Source organism: Nothobranchius furzeri, chromosome 14 (assembly GCF_043380555.1).
Source record: "Nothobranchius furzeri strain GRZ-AD chromosome 14, NfurGRZ-RIMD1, whole genome shotgun sequence".
In the NCBI taxonomy this organism is placed as follows: Eukaryota; Metazoa; Chordata; class Actinopteri; order Cyprinodontiformes; family Nothobranchiidae; genus Nothobranchius; species Nothobranchius furzeri.
Window position 1 is genome coordinate 59,522,027 of NC_091754.1, and position 22,280 is coordinate 59,544,306.

Here is a 22,280-nt window from a genome sequence, read left to right on the forward strand (position 1 = left end):
TTATTGCTGAGCTTATGCCTCAGTACTCCTCAGCCGTCTGCTGTCAGTGAGGATATTTTATAAATAAAATCACGTAAAACTTTTGAAACGTTACTCCTCGGAGCGTGAGATCAGGAGCTTACTTAAGGTTTAGGACCTGCTGCTGCAGAAGATCAGTCCTCCACCACCATGTCAGCCAGTTTCTAATGACACCCTGAGTTCCTGCGGCCCGTCGGCGTTTCACGTTTGTGTTTCGGCATCTCCGGTTAGATCAAATCATAGAGCAGTGTGTTTGTGAGTCTAAGTACAGCTTTTGTTGTGTAGAAACCGTCTAAAGGCTCACATGTTTGGAGTGTGACTTCATGCTGTGATTTTCTGATTTGTTACCACGTACCTTTCTTTCTGTTTCCTTTAGACCTTTTAGCCAAACAAACCTCGGTATCATGGAGGATCGCTCATCCTTCGCCAACCTCCAGCACCCCCGTCTCCGCCCATCCTTTTCTCTGACTGTGCACGGCTTCCAAAGCTCTGAAGCCGGATGCCCGACCTCGCAGCCTGCTCAAGATTCCCTGGAACATTACGGGACCAGAGAACAGGAATCCCCAGCCTCGTTCCTGACATCAAACGTCTCCTCTGGGCCCAGAAGGATGAGCAGTTTGGATGGAGATGCTGGTTTAGGAGGTCACTTTGATGACTCCTGGTATGCAAGGGAGGGAATGTGGGATGACGGGGAGAGCGGTGAAAGCACGGCGGAGGATTTTCACGGTAAAAGTTACGCAAACGATGCTTTTTGCACGATGAGTTGTGGTGCTGAGGAGGAGGACAGATGGAGGATCCGATCAAACCTGAGCAGTTGTGGAGGCTGTGAGGATAAGAGTGATTACAGCAGGCCGGCGTTCACTACGCAGGAAGTTTCCTACAACAGAGCAGGAAGCTTCAGCGGCACGACCAACTCAAAGCTCAGCCAGTACACAGCAGGAGACGAGGACTACGGGTCCAGCTGCGGGTCGGCGGAGGATCAGCTTCAGCCAGCAGAAGCTGAGGGCTCCTGGATCTCTGGCTCTCGTACAGGAGGGACTGAGGTCAGAGGTCAGCCAGAGGGCAGGTGGAGGGGACCCGCAGACAGCCACAGTTTGTCCTCCGGCTGTGTCTCACAGAGGTCCCCTGTGGACATCAGCAGCAGGACGTACACTCAGAAACTGGACTCCTTCTCCGAAGCGTTCCTCTCCCAGAAGAAAAGAAGATTCCAGACTCTTGGAGTGGATTCCTCTGGGCAAATCTGGGAAAATGGAATGGGAACAGCTGGAATGATCAAATCCATTCAGAGCTGTGCGTTTGACTCAGACTCCGGCCTGCCTCCCTCCTCCTCCTCCTCTTCCTCCCCTGCCTGTCCCTCTCTTCTGCCCTTCCCCTCCCCTCCCACATCATCTCACCTCATGTCTTCGGTTCTTAGTCCTCCTCCCACACCGTTACCTCCTCCCTCCCACTCGCCCTCCAAAACGGACTCTCCCAGCACCCAGGGAGGCAGCAGACACCCCGAACCTCCAGGCGGGCTTCAGTTTTTCTCATCCCACATGCCTTCCATGCACTCCTCTGGAATGATCTGGAAGTTCCCTCTGCTGTCCCACTGCATCCCACAGCCGTGGACAGATCCCAGCAGCACCGTAGACTCCAGCCGGATCCCAGGTGGGCGTATTTTACCCCCTTAAAGACGCGGATGCAAGTTAAAACCCTCATGGTAATTTATGGGTTACTGTAGGTGTGACCCCCCCCCCCCCCCCCCCCCCAAAAAAGAAAATGGAAGTTTCGGGTTTTCACACATTTAAACCTTGTGACTTTTTTTTCTTCTTTCTCATTTTTTTCACGTTTCGAAACTTTTACGTCACTTCCCAGATCGCTCGGAGTGTATTCTTAGTTCAGAAACAAGTTGTGACTGGTTGCACGGTGGCACAGTGGTCAGCGCTGTTGCCTTGCAGCAAGAAGGTTGTAGGTTCAAATCCTGACCTGGGATCTTGCTGCAATGGAGTTTGCATGTCCTCCCCGTGCATCTCTCCGGGAGCTTCCTCCCACAGTCCAAAAACATGACTGTCAGGTTGACTGGTCTCTGTAAATTGTTGCTAGGCATGGACGTAATTTTGGGGGGGACAGGGGGGACATGCCCCCCCCCCACTTTTTCCAAAGTCAAGTTTTGACCCCTGTACTTTTTACCATCCAAAAACAATATTACGCTATATTAAACTGACACTGTTTGAGCTCTAGGACCAAGCGGAAAACAACCATTTGTGTTGAAGCCTGTTTCTGTTTTCCGGATGAACGCTAGAGATAGGCACCCTGCCCGGACAAGCGGGTGTAGAAAGTAGATAGATGGAAACAAGTTCTCACAAGAATCGATCAGATGATCAATGTGTGAACGTTTTAAGCGTCGCAGACATCAGAGCAGATTTTAGTCTGTTTTTGTTTCTCTGTTTGTCATCCTGTTGTTTACTCTCTCTTTTAAATGCCATCTTGTTGTTTCCCCTCCTCCAGCCTCCTCCACCATCCTTCAGCCTCCTGGATCACCGTCACTCACCTCTCCATCCCTCCACTCCTCCGGAGCTTTGTCTTCCTCCTCTTCATCCCTTAACAGTTTTTGTCACCTTCCCTTCCTCCCTTTTCCTGGCGAACACCAGGAGACGACTGAAAGGACAAGCGTGCGCGGCGTCAGCCGGACAGTGAAGAGTGAGGCGGTCGCTCCGGACCGGTCACAGATTCGGGTACCGCACCGGGGTTTTTGTTCGTCATGTTAATAGGGTCTGCATGTTTTATCTCTTTTCTGCAATTTTTTTGTAGGAAAACTGAAGCATCAAGTGAAAAACGACTGATTTTCTGACCAAAACTGATGCTATCTCAGGTTTAGAAGCAGGCTTTTAACAGGCCGGACCCCAGCTCTGCACTCTGCTGGAACTTTTACACCAGCAGGCAGGGGGAGCTGTGGGCGAACGTCTGAATGGCTGTTTGTCACGAACTGACGTTAGCTCCAGCTGCTTGTAAAAGCCACAGACTTAATCCAGGCTTTTATTTTTTAGAAACGCCCAACAGATCAAAATGAGACACCCCTGGAGTCTGTGAAAACATGTTGTTCCACTTTTGGGTTAGGTGGGATGCTCCCGCCTCAGAACAAGGCCCGTGTCCGCTAATACCAGGGGGTGGAACTCTGTTCTAGTGGAAAATAAAACTCATTTGATTTTTTTTATTAAGAGCAAATTTTTCTTAGGATATTTTTGCAAGTTTTCTGGTTTTTCCTACAAAAGCAGCAGCAGAAATAGACTAAAATGATGCTTTTTGTGTGTTTTTGCAGCCACAAACTCCTCCAGTTTACACTGGCAGGCCGTTTCCCAGCATCCTTCACTCCAGAAGGTCTCAGAAACGAGGTCGCTACACCCCACCCCCGCTTCTCAGTCCAGTCCGCAGGGGCCCGGGACTCTATTCCTCCCTCTCTCTTCATCACAGAGAGGAAGAAACCCCGTGTGGAGAGGAGGAGGAGGAGGAGAGCAGAGGGTGGGTGAACTCCAGAAACATCCTTAATATGGGGCGACGGTGGCACAGGAGTTAAGTGCTCGCCTCGCAATCGGAAGGTCGCAGGTTCGAGACCCGCTCAGTCTGTCGCTGTCGTTGTGTCCTTGGGCAAGACACTTAACCCACGTTGCCTGCTGGTGGTGGTCGGAGGGATTGGTGGCGCCAGTGCTCGGCAGCCTCGCCGCTGTCAGTGCGCCCCAGGGCAGCTGTGGCTACATCGTAGCTCATCCCCACCAGTGTGTGAATGTGTGTGTGAATGGGTGAATGACTGATTGTGTTGTAAAGCACCTTGGGGGGTTCCAGGACTCTAGAAGGCGCTATATCAAATACAGGCCATTTACCATATCTAAAGAGGAGCAACAATGAGCTGATATTAATGTTGTTTCCTTCAGATACGTCAACATCGGTCCCGACTTCCAGGCAGAGCTTCCTCCCCGTCGGGTGGCCCATGAGTGGTCGGGTGTGTGGCTCACAGAGGACGACTCCCCTCCAGAAGAGTTGCTATGGAAACCATCAGAGGAGCTGACCGAGAGTGATACATTACAAAGCCAGGGTAACGACCATTAAACCTGTTGCATCATCCTGACGCTAAAGCCGCAGCAGAGTCATAAAAGTGGAACAAACTTGTTTGTTTTTATAGTGGAGAAGCTGTTGTCTGTGTGTAGTTCCAGCTGCCTACCAGGAGGGGGCAGCAACACAGATCTAGCTCTGCACTGTCTGCACTACTGTCAGGGCGACACCATGGTAACCCGTCTGTCTCGTCTGATTATTTACCATCTTCTTGGTTTTTATTTGCTTCTGATGGTTGTCTCTGTGTGTCCCCTCTGTCACCAGGCCACATTAGAGATGCTGTTGTTTTCACACCCGTCCCCAACAGGAGACTACCACTATTCAGGTGACCTTTGACCTCACAGAAGCCGATCACAACTTTTTCAATCAATCAATCAGATTTATTTATGAAGCACTTTTCAAACAAAGTGATTTATAAAATGACCCCAGATTCCCATAACAGGTTAAAAACATTAACAGACATATGCAAGCACACACACGCACACGCACACGCACACACACACACACACACACACACACACACACACACACACACACACAAGTAAAAATTATATTAGGCTGAGTCGAGATGAGCCAAGTAAGGTAAGGCAAGGAAACACCATCAGAGGAGCCGTCTGCCCCGGCAGCATCAGGTCTTCCACACCAAGTCAGGGCGCTCAGTGGAGGGGGAGCATAGACCCCCACCTCCACTCAAACACTACCTATGGAGCGCCCAGGAAGCTACAGTCGACCACCGCTCCCGGGGCAGAGGGCCCCTACAGAGGAAACACTGGATTAAAATGAGTAAAAATATAATAAAAGAGCTCATATAAGGGACAAAAGTTAGAAAATAAGTAATAAATAAAATCACATAGACAGTAAAATAATAATATTCAATAATAAAAAGGTTGAGCGGGTTGTCCAGTAATCGGAATCTGGTGCAGGTTTGATCCCGGCTCTGGACAGAGAATTCTGCTGTTGTGTCCTTGGGCAAGACACTTAACCCACCTTGCCTGCTGGTGGTGGTCGGAGGGACCGGTGGCGCCTGTGCTCGGCAGCCTCGCCTCTGTCAGTGCGCCCCAGGGCAGCTGTGGCTACATCGTAGCTCATCACCATCAGTGTGTGAATGAGTGTGTGAATGGATGAATGATACACTGTAGTACAAAGCGCTTTGGAGTCCTTACTCTGAGAGGCGCTATACAAGTGCGGGTCATTATCATTATCATAAAACAGTGCTAAAATATAATCATATAAAACATGCAAAGCAAGCAATAAAATATAATCATGTGAAACGAGAAATAAAACTGTAGTAAATATTTTGATAAAAGCTAACCTAAAAAGATGGGTCTTGAGCCTGGACTTAAAAACATGAACGTTCTCTGCGGCCCTGAGGTCCTCTGGCAGCTCGTTCCAGAGGCGAGGGCCATAACACTGGAAGGACGCCTCGCCGTGAGTGTGTGTCCTGACTTTAGGGATGACCAGGAGACGTTTCATTTCTCTGACTCCTGATCAAACTGTAACGGCGTGTTTTACCACCACCATGCCAGATGACAACGAGCCCTCGTGGCTAAATCTGCAGCAATTACTAGCTAAACCCATTTAAAATAATGTGCACAGTTCCTATTTAGTTGATGCATAAAATAAAACACTGCGACTGGCCAAAGAGCTGCACAGAAATGAATAACAATCTATCTAAAATATTAGAAAAGACAAAGCAGTTATAGGTAGTGGACGATACTCAGAACTGGTGTTTATGTGTTGATGGTGCTGACGTGTAGGTCCCGCCCACTCACCTGCAACCCTCATGGTGAATAGCAAATTCTACCTAATCATCTTATAAATATGAACAGTTGGACATAGATCGGAACTATGTGAGTCAACAGAGGTCAACATGTATCTGAGTGATTTTCATATTTCTTAAAAGTCCCATTTGTTTGCACAGAAGGGGACTGGGCTTGACGTGTGTACTGGAACAATCCACTAGGGGGCAGTCTTCAGTTCCTGCTTACAAAAACTGCAATAATAATTACAGTAAATCCTCTAATACAGGCCCGGGCCTGTATTTGACTCAAGCTCACCAAGCTCCGGGCCTTTATTGGAAGGAGGACCAGAATTAGAGGCAGACCTCTATTTCTATTTGAGCAAAATGAACTAATGGTTCGCTGGAGTTTTTGACAATTAAAATTGCGCCCACAGTTTCAAAGTTAAACACATTTCTTTTAACAACGGTAGTTTCTGCTTCAGCCCTCTCCCCCCTCCCCCTGCGCAGCGGCCGCAAACTCACTGATGCGCCTGCAGCCTCTCGGAGTTCCTGCTGCTCTAAACATTAAAATAATTATTTCATTTTCTGTTCCTCACTTCTGATGACCTTCAATGGTGTCTGTTTGTTGCAACCAGCAGGTACAAAAACTAACTTGTTTTTATTTGACTATTTTTCTGTCCTGCCTGTTTATTATCTTCCTGCATCTCCTCTCAATCCTAAAGAAAACTGCTACCTGGGTTCATATATATTCACCTTATGAGTTACCTTTGAACTGCAGTTGTAAAAGATCTACCGACCGCAAAAACAGCGGAGTGCTCGCTGTTTGGTGGCCCTATCAGTGATCGGTGCGTCACTGGATGACAAGGTGATGCGCCCCGCTCCACAGCGAACCGCATCAGGCGCAAATAAAAGACAGAAAACATCAAAGGAAATGAACCGACATGAACGATCGCGTGTTAAATAATTTTTTTGAGGTGGCGACACCTGATTGTTACTGTGGCCATGCTCAGGAGGCAGATCTACCGACCGCAAAAACAGCGGAGTGCTCCCTGCTTGGCGGCCGCATCAGTGATCAGTGCGTCACCGGAGGACAAGGTGATGTGCCCCGCTCCACAGCAGCGAAACACATCAGGCGCAAATAAAAGACAGAAAACATTAAAGGAAATGAACCGACATGAACGATCGCGTGTCAGTACCGATGCTCTGGCACAGCTTCATCTCCGCATGGTTAAAGTTACCCTCGCGGTCTATCACTGGCAAATCAAACGTGAGACGATGACACAACCGCCCCCCGTACTTGCTTGTTATCACATTCCACCCGGCCACTATAAGAGACCGGCCATTATTCACCTCCGGCACCGGCCAAAATTGGAGACCCTGCCTTTAATTGAATACCGGCCTGTATTAGAGGATTTATGGTATAATAATTAAAAAAAATTTATATTTAATTTATCATGCCTAAGAATGACACAAAGACACTTAGAGTATGATAACTCCTCCATCTAAGTGCGGCCTTTGACACCATTTCTCATCCCATCCTCCTCAATAGACTCTCTTCCTCAGGCATCACTCACACCCCCCTCCGCTGGTTTCAATCTTACCTTACTGGCCGCACTCAGTTCATCCAGTTAAAATCCTTTTCCTCAAAACCCTCCCCAGTCAAGTCAGGTGTGCCCCAGGGCTCTGTCCTGGGGCCCCTCCTCTTCATAGTCTATCTCCTCCCTATCTGCAACATCTTCCGCAAATTCAATATCCAGTTTCACTGCTTCGCGGATGACACCCAGCTCTACATTTCCAGTAAGCCCAACTCAACCCTCCCACCATCCTCCCTTACCCTCTGCCTCTCAGAAATCAAATCATGGTTCACCTCTAATTTCCTCAAACTCAACGGCAATAAAACTGAACTTCTTGTTGGTGCTAAATCCACCATCTCCAAATCTGACAGCTTTTCCTTAACTATTGACAGCGCTACAGTCTCCCCCTCCCCTCAGGTCAAGAGTCTGGGTGTCATCCTCGACAGCTCACTTTCTTTTCAAGCTCACATTAATAACTTAATTCGGTCAGCATACTTCCATCTACGTTCCATAAACCGTCTCCGCCCCTCACTGACCCCTCACACTGCCGCCATTCTCGTCCACAGCCTCGTCACCTCCCGTCTCGATTATTGCAATTCACTTCTTTATGGTCTCCCCAACAAACTCCTTCATAAACTGCAACTGGTCCAGAATTCAGCAGCCCGTATTATCACCAGAACCCCTTCCTTTCACCACATCACCCCGGTTCTCCAGCAGCTTCACTGGCTTCCAGTTAAATTCAGGTCCATCTTCAAAATTCTCCTCCACACCTTCAAAGCCATCCATAACCTCTCTCCTCCATATATCTCAGACCTTATAAGTTTTCACACACCATCCCGTTCTCTCAGATCTTCTTCTTCCATCCGTCTTGCTGTTCCTTCTGCCCGTCTCACCACCATGGGGAGCAGAGCTTTCAGCCGCTCTGCTCCCCGTCTCTAGAACTCACTCCCCCAGACATCAGGAACATCGACAGTTTCACCCTTTTCAAAACAAAACTCAAAACACACATGTTTAAATCTGCCCATGACCTCTGATTTTATTGAACTGTTTCTCTCTTTCTTTTATCTTCTTTGCGTTTTATTGCTGTTTTATTGTTGTTTTATTGTTGTTTTAACGTATTTTCTGTCAAGTGACCTTGGGTGTTCTGAAAGGCGCTTTTAAATAAAATGTATTGTTATTATTATAATAATTCATGTATGAAAGGTTAAACTCGGTGACGTAATACAGATGAGGAAGAACTTTATTAATTCCTTGTCCCGAACAAGCTGGCTGCACCAGGAGGAGAATACAACAAATGACTACAAACGAATAACTATTAATAATAATAATAATAATAATAATAATACATTTTATTTTTTTTTAAAAGCGCCTTTCTGGTCACTCAAGGACACTGTACAGAATAAAAACACAAATCATTCAGTAAGTAAACATACGTAAACATGAACAAACAAGGCACTCTAAAATTCAGAGCTGATATGTGGTTATGAAGAGGTGAGTTTTGAGTTGTTTTTTGAATTCTGTGAATGAGTTAATGTTCTTGATGAGAGGGGGAAGGGAGTTCCAGAGTTTGGGAGCGGTGCAGCTGAAGGCTCGACTCCCCATAGTGCTGAGACGAAAGGAGGGCACAGAGAGATGAATGGAGGAGGAGGACCTGAGGGAACGAGACGAGGTGACGATGTGAGCGAGATCTGTGAGGTAGTGAGGGGCGAGGTTATGGATGGCCTTGAAGGTGAGAAGGAGAATCTTGTAGTTAATCCTGGTGTGCACTGGAAGCCAATGGAGTTGTTTGAGGATGGGGGTGATGTGATGAGAGATGGGAGTTTTAGTGATGATGCGTGCTGCTGCATTCTGAACCAACGGGAGCTTATGGACGGTTTTCAGAGGGAGACCTGAGAGAAGAGAGTCTAGGATGACACCCAGACTCTTGACCTGGGGAGGGGGGGGGGGGGGGGGGACTGAAGTATTATCAACTGTGAGAGAGAAACTGTCAAATTTTGAGAGGGTGTTCTTGGTACCAACCAAAAGAAGTTCTGTTTTGTCTGTATTTAATTTCAGGAAGTTCGAACTGAACCAGGATTTTATTTCTTGAAGGCGGGTGATGAGGGAGGAGGGAGGAAGTGCAGAATTTGGCTTACTGGACAAATAGAGCTGGGTGTCATCCACGAAGCAGTGAAAATGAATATTGAATCTGCGGAAGATATTGCCAAGGGGAAGGATGTATATAATGAAAAGGAGGGGCCCCAGGACAGAGCCCTGGGGCACGCCAGAAGAGTCAGAAGAGGGCTGTGAGCAGGAGGATTTGATAGTAATGAACTGATAGGTAGGACTGAAACCACTGAAGTGGGATGTTAGCGATGCCGATGGAAGATAAGCTATTGAGGAGAATGGAATGAGATATTGTGTCAAAGGCCTCACTCAGATCAAGGAGGACCAGGATGGATAGTAGACCGGAATCAGCAGCGATGAGGAGATCGTTGGTTATTTTGAGGAGGGCCGTTTCTGTGCTGTGAAGTGGGCGGAAACCGGACTGGAAGGGTTCATAGAAGGAGTTTATTGTCAGATGGCTGTGGAGCTGGGCAGCGACTATTTTTTCTAAAACTTTGGAGACAAAGGGTAGGTTGGAGATGGGGCGGAGATTAGTAAAAATGTTAGGAACCGAACCAGGTTTTTTAAGTATTGGAGTAACTGCAGCAGTTTTGAAGATAGAGGGAACAATACCGGAGGAAAGGGATGCGTGTATGAGAGCGGAGACGAGAGGGAGCAGGGAGGGGAGGCAGGATTTAACCAAGGCCGTGGGAAGGGGGTCGAGAAGGCAGGTAGAAGACAGATATAATGAATGTTAGTTGCAGTGGTAATGAAAAGTGTTTACGCCATGAAGAAAGCGAGATAGCAGCGTAATGAAGGGGTCAGACAGGCACTGACAAAGGTGCATTTTGTTAACCTGAGAGAATTAGAACAAGAATATGAATCATAGTAAACAAAAGTTACGACACGCAGCAAGTGTATTTGAACAATTGTCAGAACCAGAACTTCTTCCTCTACACCTAGTTCCTCCACTCGTTTAAACTCCAGAACAGACAAGTGTGGTGTTCCTTTCTGCATGTTTAGAAATCTTAGATTCTTCATGTTTAACTCCAAAACCCTTCAGGTGTCTCTGCTCACCATCACTTCACTGACTGTTAAACCAGATATTTACCGGCACGTTTGCACAGAGCTCTGGGACTAAGTGCTGACACGAGACTTTGACATTTCTTTGTAGTGTTTGCATCCAAACCCATCATGGATGAGGGGACGATGGCATTTATTTGTCATGTTTCTCGTGCCCTCTTGCTCCCCTCCCCTGTATCTCTGCAGGTTGCGATTTTTGGACGGACACCGAAAAGAGTCTCTTCAGTGCAGCTCTGAGGACACACGGGAAAGACTTCTCCCTCATAAAAAAGACGGTAGAGCAATCATTTGTGCACAAACATGTTTTAATTAAAGGTGCATTATGGAAGTTTGACAGCCAAAACATGTATAGAAATAATAAATGTCTTCTTCATACATTCTCCTGCAATGTCCTGGTCCTGTAGAATGAGCCCTGGCATTTTTACTGTGATTGCCTGTTTTTCTGTAAAATCACAGAAAAAGAGAGATGCTCGGGTCGAGCAGGCTGCTTCATGCGCGTTCACGCTCAGGCATCGCCCGTAGCATTTGCTATCCGTAGCTTTAGCAGCAGAGAGAGAGGCAGTGCCACTTTGTCGCTGTTCCTAATGCCTAGTGACAAAGCTAGCTACATTTCTGAGGACCCTTAGCTACTTTCTGTAGAACTTTCTTCTAGATATTTCCTGCAAATTAGCAACAAAATAGTCATTTTCACTCCGAACCGTTCTTTGAACGTTGTTTCAGATGTCATCAAGGATATAAAAGTTACAGATACAAAGGACATCACTGGTGCTTTAGCTCACCTAGTAAGATGTCGGACTCCCATGCAGAAGACCTGGGCTTGATTCTGGGTGTGAACATAGTTTATTTAGAGTTTCTTTTTTACATTAATAATATATTTTTTTACGGTAAGATGCCCACATTTTTATTTGAGACTCGCTGAACGGCATTGAATTCACAGATAAAAAAGATGTGGGTTCAACTTTCATTTTGGAACAATTTTTCAAGCAAGGGAAGGGAATGATCTGAGCATGCAGGAGGACTGACCCATCATAAACCTTTGTCAGCTGTGCTGAAGAGAAAGGTACAGAACCACATTATTTAATTAATTAGATACGCGTTCTCCTGTCCTCTGTCCTCCGGGCCACACACACACATACACACACACACACCTACACACACACACACACACACACACACACACACACACACACACACACACACACACACACACACACACACACACACACACACACACACACACAACACACACACGGGTCTGTCTCAGCGGTTATTTTCGTTAAGGAGTGTGCACGTACAGCATGCGCGCCTTGTGCACGAGCCTACTATTGAAGCTGCCATTACACTTTTGGCCTGAGGGGGCGATCTCGAACATAAAAATTCAAAACTCCATAAAGTCCCTTTAAATAAACATGCAGGGACTGGTTTTACGACTACGCCAAGTCCTTTTTATGTGTTCGGTGCTGAACCACCACATCAAAGGTGAAAAGCACGACGCAGTTTTCAAGCCTCTTCCTGTTGCCCGTTTTCACCGAATCACCCTGACACGTTCTGCTGCTCAGGTTAGGATTTGAGATCGAGACCTTGGTGTTAAATGGACACTTCTGCTGCTGTCTGTTTGCAGGTGAGGACAAAGACAGTGTCCCAGTGCGTGGAGTTTTTCTACCTGAGCCAAAAGCTCACGGGCAAACAGAAGAAACAAAAGGAGGACGAGCGCAGAGACGCACAGGAGGAGCTGCAAACATGCGTAAGGATCCTCTCAAATGTGCAGCTAGGGTTAAACTCAACACATGAAATCTACAACGATTGTTTCAAACTATAATGTTTATTTATTTTGTGTGTGCATGGATGAATGACAAATTGTGTTGCAAAGTGCCTGGGGGGGGGGGGGGGGTCTAGGACTCTAGAAGGCTACTTACAATAAGTGCTGACAGTGTGGTGCTGCAGACACGCCCATGAGGCTCAGCAGGTTTGAAGCCTTTGTCCTTGTCTGGCGTCTGATCACTGACGGACTTCTGTCACTAACACAAGAGGAAAAATAACTGTTTAATTGGAAAAATAAATTTAAAAAGGCTTTGAAAGTCCTGACATGTCTGACCCTTTTTTGTTAAGACTGTGTTGCACCTTATCGATCGTTTACCCCTGAGATGCCACCAGCTTTCATAAGAGAGTAAGGCCCTGTCCACACGTAGCCGGGGATCTGCCAAAACGTAGATATTTTTCTACGTTTTGGCCTGTCATCCACACGAAAACGGAGTTTTTTTCACACGAAAACGGATCTTTTTAAAAACTCCGGCCAAAGTGAAGATCTGCGTTTTCTCCGTTTTGGGTGTCTGCGTGTGGACAGACAAAACCGGAGTTTTAAGGTCCGCAGCGTCACTTTCCGCGACAAAAAAATGCTGACATCACGTGTGCGACCTGTGTTTACACTAGCTGACAGCATGGATGCCCTCAGAGCTGCGCTCGCTTTATTAATTGTCCAAGCGCTTTCTGCTTGTTTGTTTTTGCAAGCGGAATTACTGCTCCTTGTGGAAGACCACAGACGAAGGACGAGGTTAAGAACGGGGGAAGTACTGCCGCCTACAGGTCTGGCATGTCCTTAACAACGTATTTATCCGGGTACGTGTGGACAGAGTTTGTTTTTAAAACGAGGTGGTGTGGATGCAAGTTTTTGGAGGGGCGGATATTCGTTTTTAAAAAACCCGGCTACGTGTGGACTAGGCCTAAATGTTGGAGGTGGGAAAATGATCCATTCTAAGATGCATCGCCATTCAGCCGTGCATGATTCTGCATCGATGCAGCAACGTGACATCATGAGATTTTCTCCCTATATCTATGTTCTGGACGTGCGAGGACAATAAAGTTTTGAGGTTTTACAACTACTTCCAGGGGCAGGGTTGCAATGACATGCGCTCTGCGTTGCCCTAGCGCCAATTTAAAACAGAAGTGGTGGACAGGGATACAGGGCGAACATGTCTGGGCTAATTTCGGTTTAGGGATCCTGGATGTGAAAGAATCACTTAACACAGTATTTGTTTACTATTTTTAAGTTCAGTAGTATTCTATCTTAAAGCTGCTCCACCGAAAACATTACTTCTTATATCATTTAAGTAATTATAGGCAGCAGACTTCAAAAATTGTTGCTCACTATAGTGAATAGATGTATGTTCTGTTTTTCAGGGATATCGAAATAAAAAACAAATTAAAAATTACTCTACTGCTTTTATTAAGTAACGAAAAATTGTGTGTGAAGAATCGTCACACACTTCAGACTCAAATCGAATCTTTAGGCAGATAATCTGAATCGGATCGAATCGTGAGGCAGGTAGAGATGCGCACCGCTAGTAAATATGTCTTGCTTTGCATTCAGACCCATTTTACAACAGTAGACATGCATGTGCCTCATTTACAAGCTGCACCAGCAGAGAGAAGTATACTGGTCAGCTGCTCACAGTAAGAGAAGAGCGCCCTTTTACGAAGCGCTTGAAAATAAGGGCAAAGCACAAAATTTCACTCTCAGTAAAGAGAAACGCTTTAGGGAGGTCTGATCTGCATGTCTGGGCGGTTTGTGAGTTAAATTAAGTGATTGTTGTACATGGATTGCTGCTCGGTAAGTCATGCGAAGCATTCCAGGTCATGAGAGGTCATGTTTTTGCAGAAGTCATCCCACTCTCAGCCGTTAAAAAGACCCTATACGCTGGAGGAGGCGGTTTCTGTCCCCCCGCTGGCCAGCTTCTTCCCCTGCAAACTGTGTGGAAAGTGAGTAAAAAGCATGTTTATTAAAAGAGGCTGCCAACACTAACTCACTGTCCCCAGGGCAAGCCAACAGATGGTTTAGATTGCCAAGGCTTTTTTTTTTCATCTGTGCCCTTTATTTGTCTCCAGAATGTTCTATAAGATTAAATCCAGGAACGCTCACATGAAGATCCACCGTCAGCCTCAGGAGGACTGGACCGACCGGCAGCTGCAGCACCAGCTCCTCACGCAGAGTCTGGCTCTCGGTCGTCCCAACAACCTCGTACCCAGCCCAGGAAGTAGCCGGCTCCAACCCCAGGCTTCAGCCCTGACCTTCTCCTCCTGTGGCCTTGTGCCAAACAGCAACATAGCCAAAAGCATCGCCATTGCTCCGAATAACATCAGCTTCCTTGATCCTAATGCTGCTGTGGCGTTCAGCAACACCACTCCTCCAAACTCCCACTTAATCACCATCAACAGCAGTGATGTGGGCGAGTTGAATCGAAAAGATCCCTCCGCCGTTTTATCCCTCCACCAGCCATGGGGGTCATTTGGACACTCTCCTGACCTCTCCACCTTCTACTGTCTCACAGAGGGAAAGGAAGATGGAGGCGGAGGGGTGGAGGGAAAAGAGACAATCAGCTGGCAGTAGTCTAACTTTTTCCAGAAACGCATTACTACCGCAAGCCTCGAAAGCGAAATCAAACTGCGTGCATTTAAGTTCAAACTCAAGTATTTTTTAAACTTTTTGAAGCATTTAAAAACCAAACAGACGGTCCTTCTTGTTAGATTTTTGTTGTAGATTTTGCACGTACTTACGTAACATATTTAACGTTTCTCATGAAATTGAGGTTTTAATAAAATTGTGGCTTTTTCATTTCTATTTTTTTTCTGGCCTTCCACACATGGATAATAAAACCAAATAAAAACAATAATAGTGACAGTTGGGCTGCACTTTTGGTTCTTTTTAAAACACGGATACGTTTTTTTTTTTCTACCTTGCTGACAGCTTCGCTCGCCGACTGCAAAACTTCCTCAGATTTGACGCGTCGGCAAACAAAACTGTCAGCAAGGTAAAAAAAAAACCTTTTCTGTGTTTTAAAAAGAACCAAAAATGCCGTTAGAAACCAGACACAGCAATGTAGCGTCATGAAGGGACTGTTTTCCACCTAAAGGTCATCTCCCCCTCTCTCCTCATGAAGAACTAATCTCCCTGAGATATGGCTCAAGGCCTTTGATGCCTCTGCATCTAAACTGTTTTAACTAGCTATTTGCCTCCCCCTACAGCTCAGGAGAAGATCAGAAGAACTCTATTAAATAATAATCAAATAACTTTGTTAGTCCAAATAATCATGTAAAGCTCAATGTTAAATCAATCTGTGAAATTATATAATAAGTAATATAACTTTAAACTACACACTAGACTGATCACAAGTAATGTTAAAATCACATGACATATTCCTTTTGCCTCTCCAATCAGAGCTTTCCTTTTTGACGCGCGGCTTGGTCTGTGCGGTGTTTATTTTTGTTGTCAAATTCTGATTCGACCATGAATCAAAGCATCTGAATTATAAAACTAATTCCCACGTCACCCTTAACTCAGTTCAACGTTCTAGAGTATTGAGCCGGCCACTCGTAACTTTTTAACCACAAAGAACCTAACGACAAGCTGGATAATAAAACCTGTTGCAAGCTACAACTGACGCAACGCTCCTTCAGAGTAAAAGCTGAACTCACTGACCCTTCAGGGTCCCACTGACGCTGTCAAACACCAGTTGCTTACCTGGAGGCAATCCCAAGACTAGTCTGTTGTACCGTACGCTGTTTCACCGGCTCCGGTACCAAAGGGGAGCCAGAGAAAATCTGGGCCTCTCTGCTTAGGTTGCTGCCCCCGTGTCCCGACTCCGGATAAGCGGAAAAACACATTAAAAAAAACTCCAAAATCAACATTTAAAATGTTCAATTTTGATCTACAAAACTAAAAATACAAGCAAACTTCTTTATTTATGCCAAATTGATCAATTTTTCCTCCCCCTTTGTAGCATTTTTTTCACATGAATGTTATATTTCATAAACCTCAGACAAAGTGGCAAATATTCTCACAATGCACTATGGGTAGCATGTGGAATCAGCTTACCCTAATTCAGTTCAATTCAATTCAGTTTATTTATAAAGCACCAAATCATGACAAGTGTCATCTCGAGTGCTTCACACAGTAAACATTCCAATTCAGGTCAGTTAATTAAGCCAATCAGTAAAAAGTTTCCCATATAAGGAACCCAGCAGATTGCATCGAGTCACTGACTAGTGTCAGAGTCTTTACAGCAATCCTCATACTAAGCAAGCATGCAGCGACTGTGGGGAGGAAAACTCTCTTTTAACAGGAAGAAACTTCCAAGATCCTGGCTCAGTATAAGCAGCCATCTGCCACGACTCACTGGGGATCGAGAAGACAGAGCAGACACACACACACACGCGCGCGCACACACACACACACCAAGTAATGTGTCTATAGTTACATTGTGATTTCTTAGTAAATATTCTATTTGGCGAGAGATAAACTTTATTGTATTTATCCTAGTGGATCTATAATTAAACGGGTAAACTAGTAGTAGCACATCCAACGTCAAAGAGAGTAAAATGTTATTATCAGGGGAGGGAGAATGTTTAAGTGGTTAGCATCAGTGTTCAAGTCGATGGCCCCCTCCATGACGGCACCACTGTCATGCTCTGTGCTGTACTAACCATCTTGGTCTGAGCTTTGTTTGCAGGTGGGTGTGTCTGGAGAGCTCAGCTGTATCAAATCAGCTCATCAGCGGTCAGGGGACTTAAGGAGCAGCAGGACAACTCACCAGTGCCAGATGATACTCAGTCTTGGGTGGTTTCTAGCCCTCCTCCTGATCTTTCTGAAAGGTATCAGAACTTGTTAGTCTGCCCATTCCTTCCCTTCGGGCAGTTAACTTGCTCTGCCCTCCTGATCCCTCCAGGTTCCAGTCATCTATTCATATTCGCTTTCTACAATATCACCGGAACCATCATCAATATTCCAGTCCCGCCATTTGCCCCTGATTGCCTGCTCTCCGCCACTCACCGGCCCACCTGCAGCTCCTCGGTCTCCCTGCTCAGCCAGACCTGGCATACCCTCCCCGAAGAACCCGGATCATCCAGGAAACCGTAAGCCCTTTGCATTCCTCATCATCCTCTCACGTTGTTCCAGACTCTGACCTCTCTTCCTCTCTCAGACCCCCACGGATCCATTTCCGGTCCATCGGAAGCTACCTCTACCGCACTATACAAAATAAGCCATTTTTACTTACCTTCCGACTCCTGGTGGTGATTCTTCATGTCGTGGGTTAAGAAATTGCCCTCAAACATGACAACCACAGCTCAGCAGAACATCACTGTAGCTTCTTTTGGGGAGAAAAACACTTAGAGAGAAATACAGTTAACAGCTGAAATAGCAGAAAATAAAGCAGTTTAACAATGCAGTAAAAGAAAGTAGTAGAGTGTGGAAAGTGGTCGGTGTGTCCTCCAGCAGTCTAAGCCTATAGCAGCATAACTACAGAGATGACTCTGGATAACCTAGCCTTTTAGATGGAGGCATGTTTCTAGCCTGGCCTGCCAGACCCGTCCTCTGTCTACATAGAGAACTAGTCTGGTTACTCACAGGCAGAGAGGCACATGAGGGGCGGGACTAGCCAGCTCAAAAATAACCAGTCAGAAAAAAGGAGGAAATGCAGACTGTACGGTGTGACACTAGTTTTTTAGTTGTAGTCAAAAATGGCATCTGGCAACGGCGCAAACATCTTTCTTTAGAAGATAGGCTTTTGGCGCTTCTACTTGTTGTGGTATTAAAGACATGTCCAAGTCATTTAGAAGAGAGGAAAGAGCTGCAGCAAACTCCCCTTCAGTCGCCATGTTCATAAGAAACTCAGCGTTGCAGTGTGTGTGTGTGTGTGTGTGTGTGTGTGTGTGTGTGTGTGTGTGTGTGTGTGTGTGTGACGTACACTGCTCAGCGCTGATTGACTTGGTCGGAATTCTCAGGGGGTGGGGTTATTTGAATAGAAGAGTTCCCAGACACAATACTTTCCATAATGAAGCATGGGGCTGGCTGGTCAGGCTAGCAAGTAGGAGAAAGGACAAGGGAGAACCGTCTTTACCAACTGTATTCTCCACTGCACACTCCACCTCCCTCTCTTCCCCCACTCATTCAGATCTGGGCTAACATCAGATTTTAACCATAGACCCTATCAAATAAAAATGTTTTAAGCCTAGTCTCAAAAGTAGACAAGTTGTCTGCCTCACGGACTAAAGCTGGGAACTGGTTCCACAAGAGGGGAGCCTGATAGCTAAAAGATCTGCCTCCCATCCTATTTTTAGATATTCTGGGAACCACCAGTAAACCTGCAGTCTGAGAGCGAAGTGCTCGGTTAGGAACGTATGGAACAATCAGATCACTTATGTATGATGGAGCTAGATTATTAAGAGCTTTATATGTGAGAAGGAGGATCTTAAAATCTATTCTGAATTTAACAGGTAGCCAATGTAGGGAAGCTAAGACAGGAGAGATATGATCTCTCTTTTTAATTCTCATCAGAACTCTAGCTGCAGCATTTTGGACAAGCTGAAGACTTTTAACTACATTCTGTGGACTTCCTGATAGTAATGAATTACAGTAATCCAGCCTTGATGAACTAGTTTTTCAGCATCACTCCTGGAAAGGATCCTTCTAATCTTAGCAATTTTCCAAAGGTTGAAGAAGGAAATCCTACAAACCTGTTTAACGTGGGATTTGAATGACATGTCTTGGTGAAAGATAACACCAAGGTTCCTTACTTTGTTCTCGGAGGCTAATGTAATGCCATTCAGGTCAGGTGATTGACTACGCAATTTCCTTTTCTGAATTTCAGGTCCAAAGATGAGAACTTCAGTCTTGTCTTGATTTAAAAGCAAAAACTTTAAAGTCATCCTATTTTTTTATGTCTTCAAGACAAGTCTGTAATCTAACTAACCGATTAGGTTCATCAGGGTTAATGGATAAATATAATTGAGTATCGTCAGCATAACAGTGGAAATTTATCCCATGATGTCTAATGATTTTACCAATTGGAAGCATATATATAGTAAAATGAATTGGTTCAAGCACTGAACCCTGTGGTACTCCGCAAGTAACCCTAGAGTATGAAGAAGATTTGTCATGTACATTTACAAAATGAAATCTGTCAGACAGGTAGGATTTAAACCAGCCTGTCGCTGTTCCTTTGATCTCTACAACATGTTCAAGCCTTTCTAAAAGAACATTGTGATCTACTGTGTCAAAAGCAGCACTGATCTAATCAATTACCAGGCTTGTTTACTGAGCTATGCTAGGCTAGGAAACTCTATGTATATGACTCACTCTAGAATCACAAACAGTGCTTTAAAAAGAAACTCAAACTTTTCTGTTTGTGAAATCCCGTTTGAGCTGCAACATGAAAACACTCACAGGTTACTAAAAGGTTTTTATGCACCATCATAATGGGCCAATATTGACCTTGGTAGCACATCTCCTCTCTTATGAGTTCCTGTATGTCCTGAATTACCCAGTTGATGGTTAACCACTGTGATTGAGCCTGATGTGTTTAGGTCTGTACGGTGAAAAGTCCCTGGAAAAGATGTGTGTGTGCAGGCTGAAAATAACAGCTGAATGTTCAAAATATTTCAGAACAATAAAACCAGAAGATTAAAAAAGTTTTGAGTTTACATTTAACAGTTCACAGAGGAACCAGGGGAAAGCTTCTGGGTTGCATGAACTTCACAAGTCGCTGCACGCCCTTTGACACCGTCTCTCCTGGAGCGTTACTACGGGCTGCGATGGTGATAGCTGTTTGTGTGGTTGTGTGATCGGTGATTAAATCTGTGTGTGTGCGTGCATGAGTGGCATGTGTGTGTCACTGATAAGTGTGTTGGCCTTTAAAGTAGTTCCTCCCCCTGACAAAAGTCCACCACTTCTAACACACTGTCTGCCCTCCTTTCTGTCTGATGTCTCTTCATGAATCTTCTCAGCGATTCTCCCCACCTCTGTGGTGGAACGCGTCTGTGAAGTTCTGTTTTACTGATTCTGAAGCTCAGAGGCTTTTGCAACAGTGGAAATAAGAGGAGCAGCAGCAGGGTTTAATGCCGGGCCTTTTCACAGAGGAACAGAGGGGGTGGGGGGGTAAGCAGAGAGGTTACTGAGCAGTGGGCATTCAACGATTAAAAGACAACAACTCTTTGAAAGCTGACTGAGTTTGTGGCCCCCTCCGCTCATTCCCGCTTTTTCCCACGTGTTGTTTTCTATTTATTTCCCAGGACTGGGCAGTGACAGAGAATTACAACATTTTCACTCTGGCCTGCCGAGACATGCAAGGGAATGTCTCGCTAATGAACCTAATGGCATTAGCTTGAAGTGAAACATCACGATGACAGAATCTAGTTCAGCGATGCAGTACGGTGAATTTGGAGGTAAATCTGATCGCCAGAATGGTTCCATTAAAAACTGGTGTAATTTTCTGTTAACATTAAGAAATTTGTTCCAAACAAAGAACGCACTCAACCTTTCTGCAAGACTAAATTAAGCTGAGAAATTCATCAATAAAGTGAAAAATAAATCATTCACATTTAATAAAGGACTCAAAACATTTTAATCTATAGATTTCCCTGTAAGCTGTCATCAGTCTGATGAGTTTATCAATCACTGGCGATGCATTGGTCACTAAATCTCTGTGAATCTAAAATCTATAAAAACATTTATTTAAAGTTTAAATAAAAATGGAGTTTTTTTATACGTACCTTTTCATCATTACCACACATTAAATTGCTGTTCCCATTGCTTTAAGTGAATAAAAACAGGCAAAGGAGGCAAGGCAGCTTTATTTATAGAGCACATTTCGCACAGAAGCAATTCAATGTGCTTTCCAGGTGCAAGATCAACAAGAACACGAAACGTTTAAATCTACATGACATTATAAAACAGCAGTTTATAAAATCAAAGTTAAAACACACAAATAAAAACAGATGTAAGAACTAAAATAAAAATACGAAGTGCAGAAGGTGCAGCATAAAGGTTGGTTTATGCTTGACGCGTCCGCGAGGTCCGCACGGCTCAGCGTGGCGAAATTGCATCATTTTAACAACCACGCCCCTCCACCGCGTCTCCGCATGGCCCAAAATTTCCGCAACATGCACTTAGGAAATTTTCTAAAGCTTGGTTTATGCTTGACGCATTTACTTTCCACTTGGTGATGCGGCTCACGGATGGAACGCGCTTCACAACTTGCAGCGTTTATGGTTCATGCGGCTCGTCTCTGCGGTGAGCAAATATTCTCCCAAACTGTAGGGGGCAGCATGGTGATTAGAAATTTTCCTATGTGCGCGTTGCGGAAATTATGGGCCGTGCGGAGACGCGGTGGAGGGGCGTGGTTGTTGAAATGACGCAATTTTGCCGCGCGGAGCCGTGCGGACCTCGCGACGCGTCAAGCATAAACCAACCTTAACCACGTGGACGGTCGGACGCGGAAAAACATGGCTGACTGGCAAGAACTAGTATGGCAGAGGTTCGTAAATACAGACATTTGTATGATTCAGCTCTCAAAGATCACCGTGATCAACATGTTGTTAATAATTCTTGGAGAGAAATAGCTCGCACTGTCGGAAAAGACGAGGACGCTGTTAAAAATGCTGGAATGCCATGTTGTAAACAACAGTAACTTTTACTTCTACTACGGTGTAGTGTTGGATGCATGCCGTAGAGTTCCATGCTGCCCCCTACAGTTTGGGAGAATATTGGCTCACCGCAGAGACAAGCCGCATGAACCATAAACGCTGCAAGTTGTGAAGCGCGTTCCATCCGCGAGCCGCATCACCAAGCGGAAAGTAAATGCGTCAAGCATAAACCAAGCTTCAAAGAGAGCTGTCCATGCTCAGAAGCATCAAACCTGAAT

The 22,280-nt window shown here is 45.4% G+C and overlaps 1 protein-coding gene across 3 annotated transcripts in view; it reads left to right on the plus strand.

Annotated features, from left to right (window-relative positions):
• Window positions 1–21,389, plus strand: part of LOC107380953 (transcriptional-regulating factor 1) — a 35,784-nt gene extending 14,395 nt beyond the window's left edge. For all 3 annotated transcript variants that reach the window (XM_070544263.1, XM_070544262.1, XM_070544260.1), the window contains exons 2-12: window positions 395–1,665; window positions 2,506–2,732; window positions 3,317–3,516; window positions 3,927–4,087; window positions 4,175–4,278; window positions 4,369–4,429; window positions 10,774–10,862; window positions 12,209–12,331; window positions 14,243–14,343; window positions 14,470–17,232; window positions 17,307–21,389. In XM_070544263.1, coding sequence (XP_070400364.1) covers window positions 423–1,665; window positions 2,506–2,732; window positions 3,317–3,516; window positions 3,927–4,087; window positions 4,175–4,278; window positions 4,369–4,429; window positions 10,774–10,862; window positions 12,209–12,331; window positions 14,243–14,343; window positions 14,470–14,971 — 2,811 coding nt within the window. In that variant the 5' untranslated portion in view covers window positions 395–422 and the 3' untranslated portion in view covers window positions 14,972–17,232; window positions 17,307–21,389. The remainder of the gene's footprint in view (window positions 1–394; window positions 1,666–2,505; window positions 2,733–3,316; window positions 3,517–3,926; window positions 4,088–4,174; window positions 4,279–4,368; window positions 4,430–10,773; window positions 10,863–12,208; window positions 12,332–14,242; window positions 14,344–14,469; window positions 17,233–17,306) is intronic.
• The last annotated feature ends 891 nt before the right edge of the window (window positions 21,390–22,280 follow it).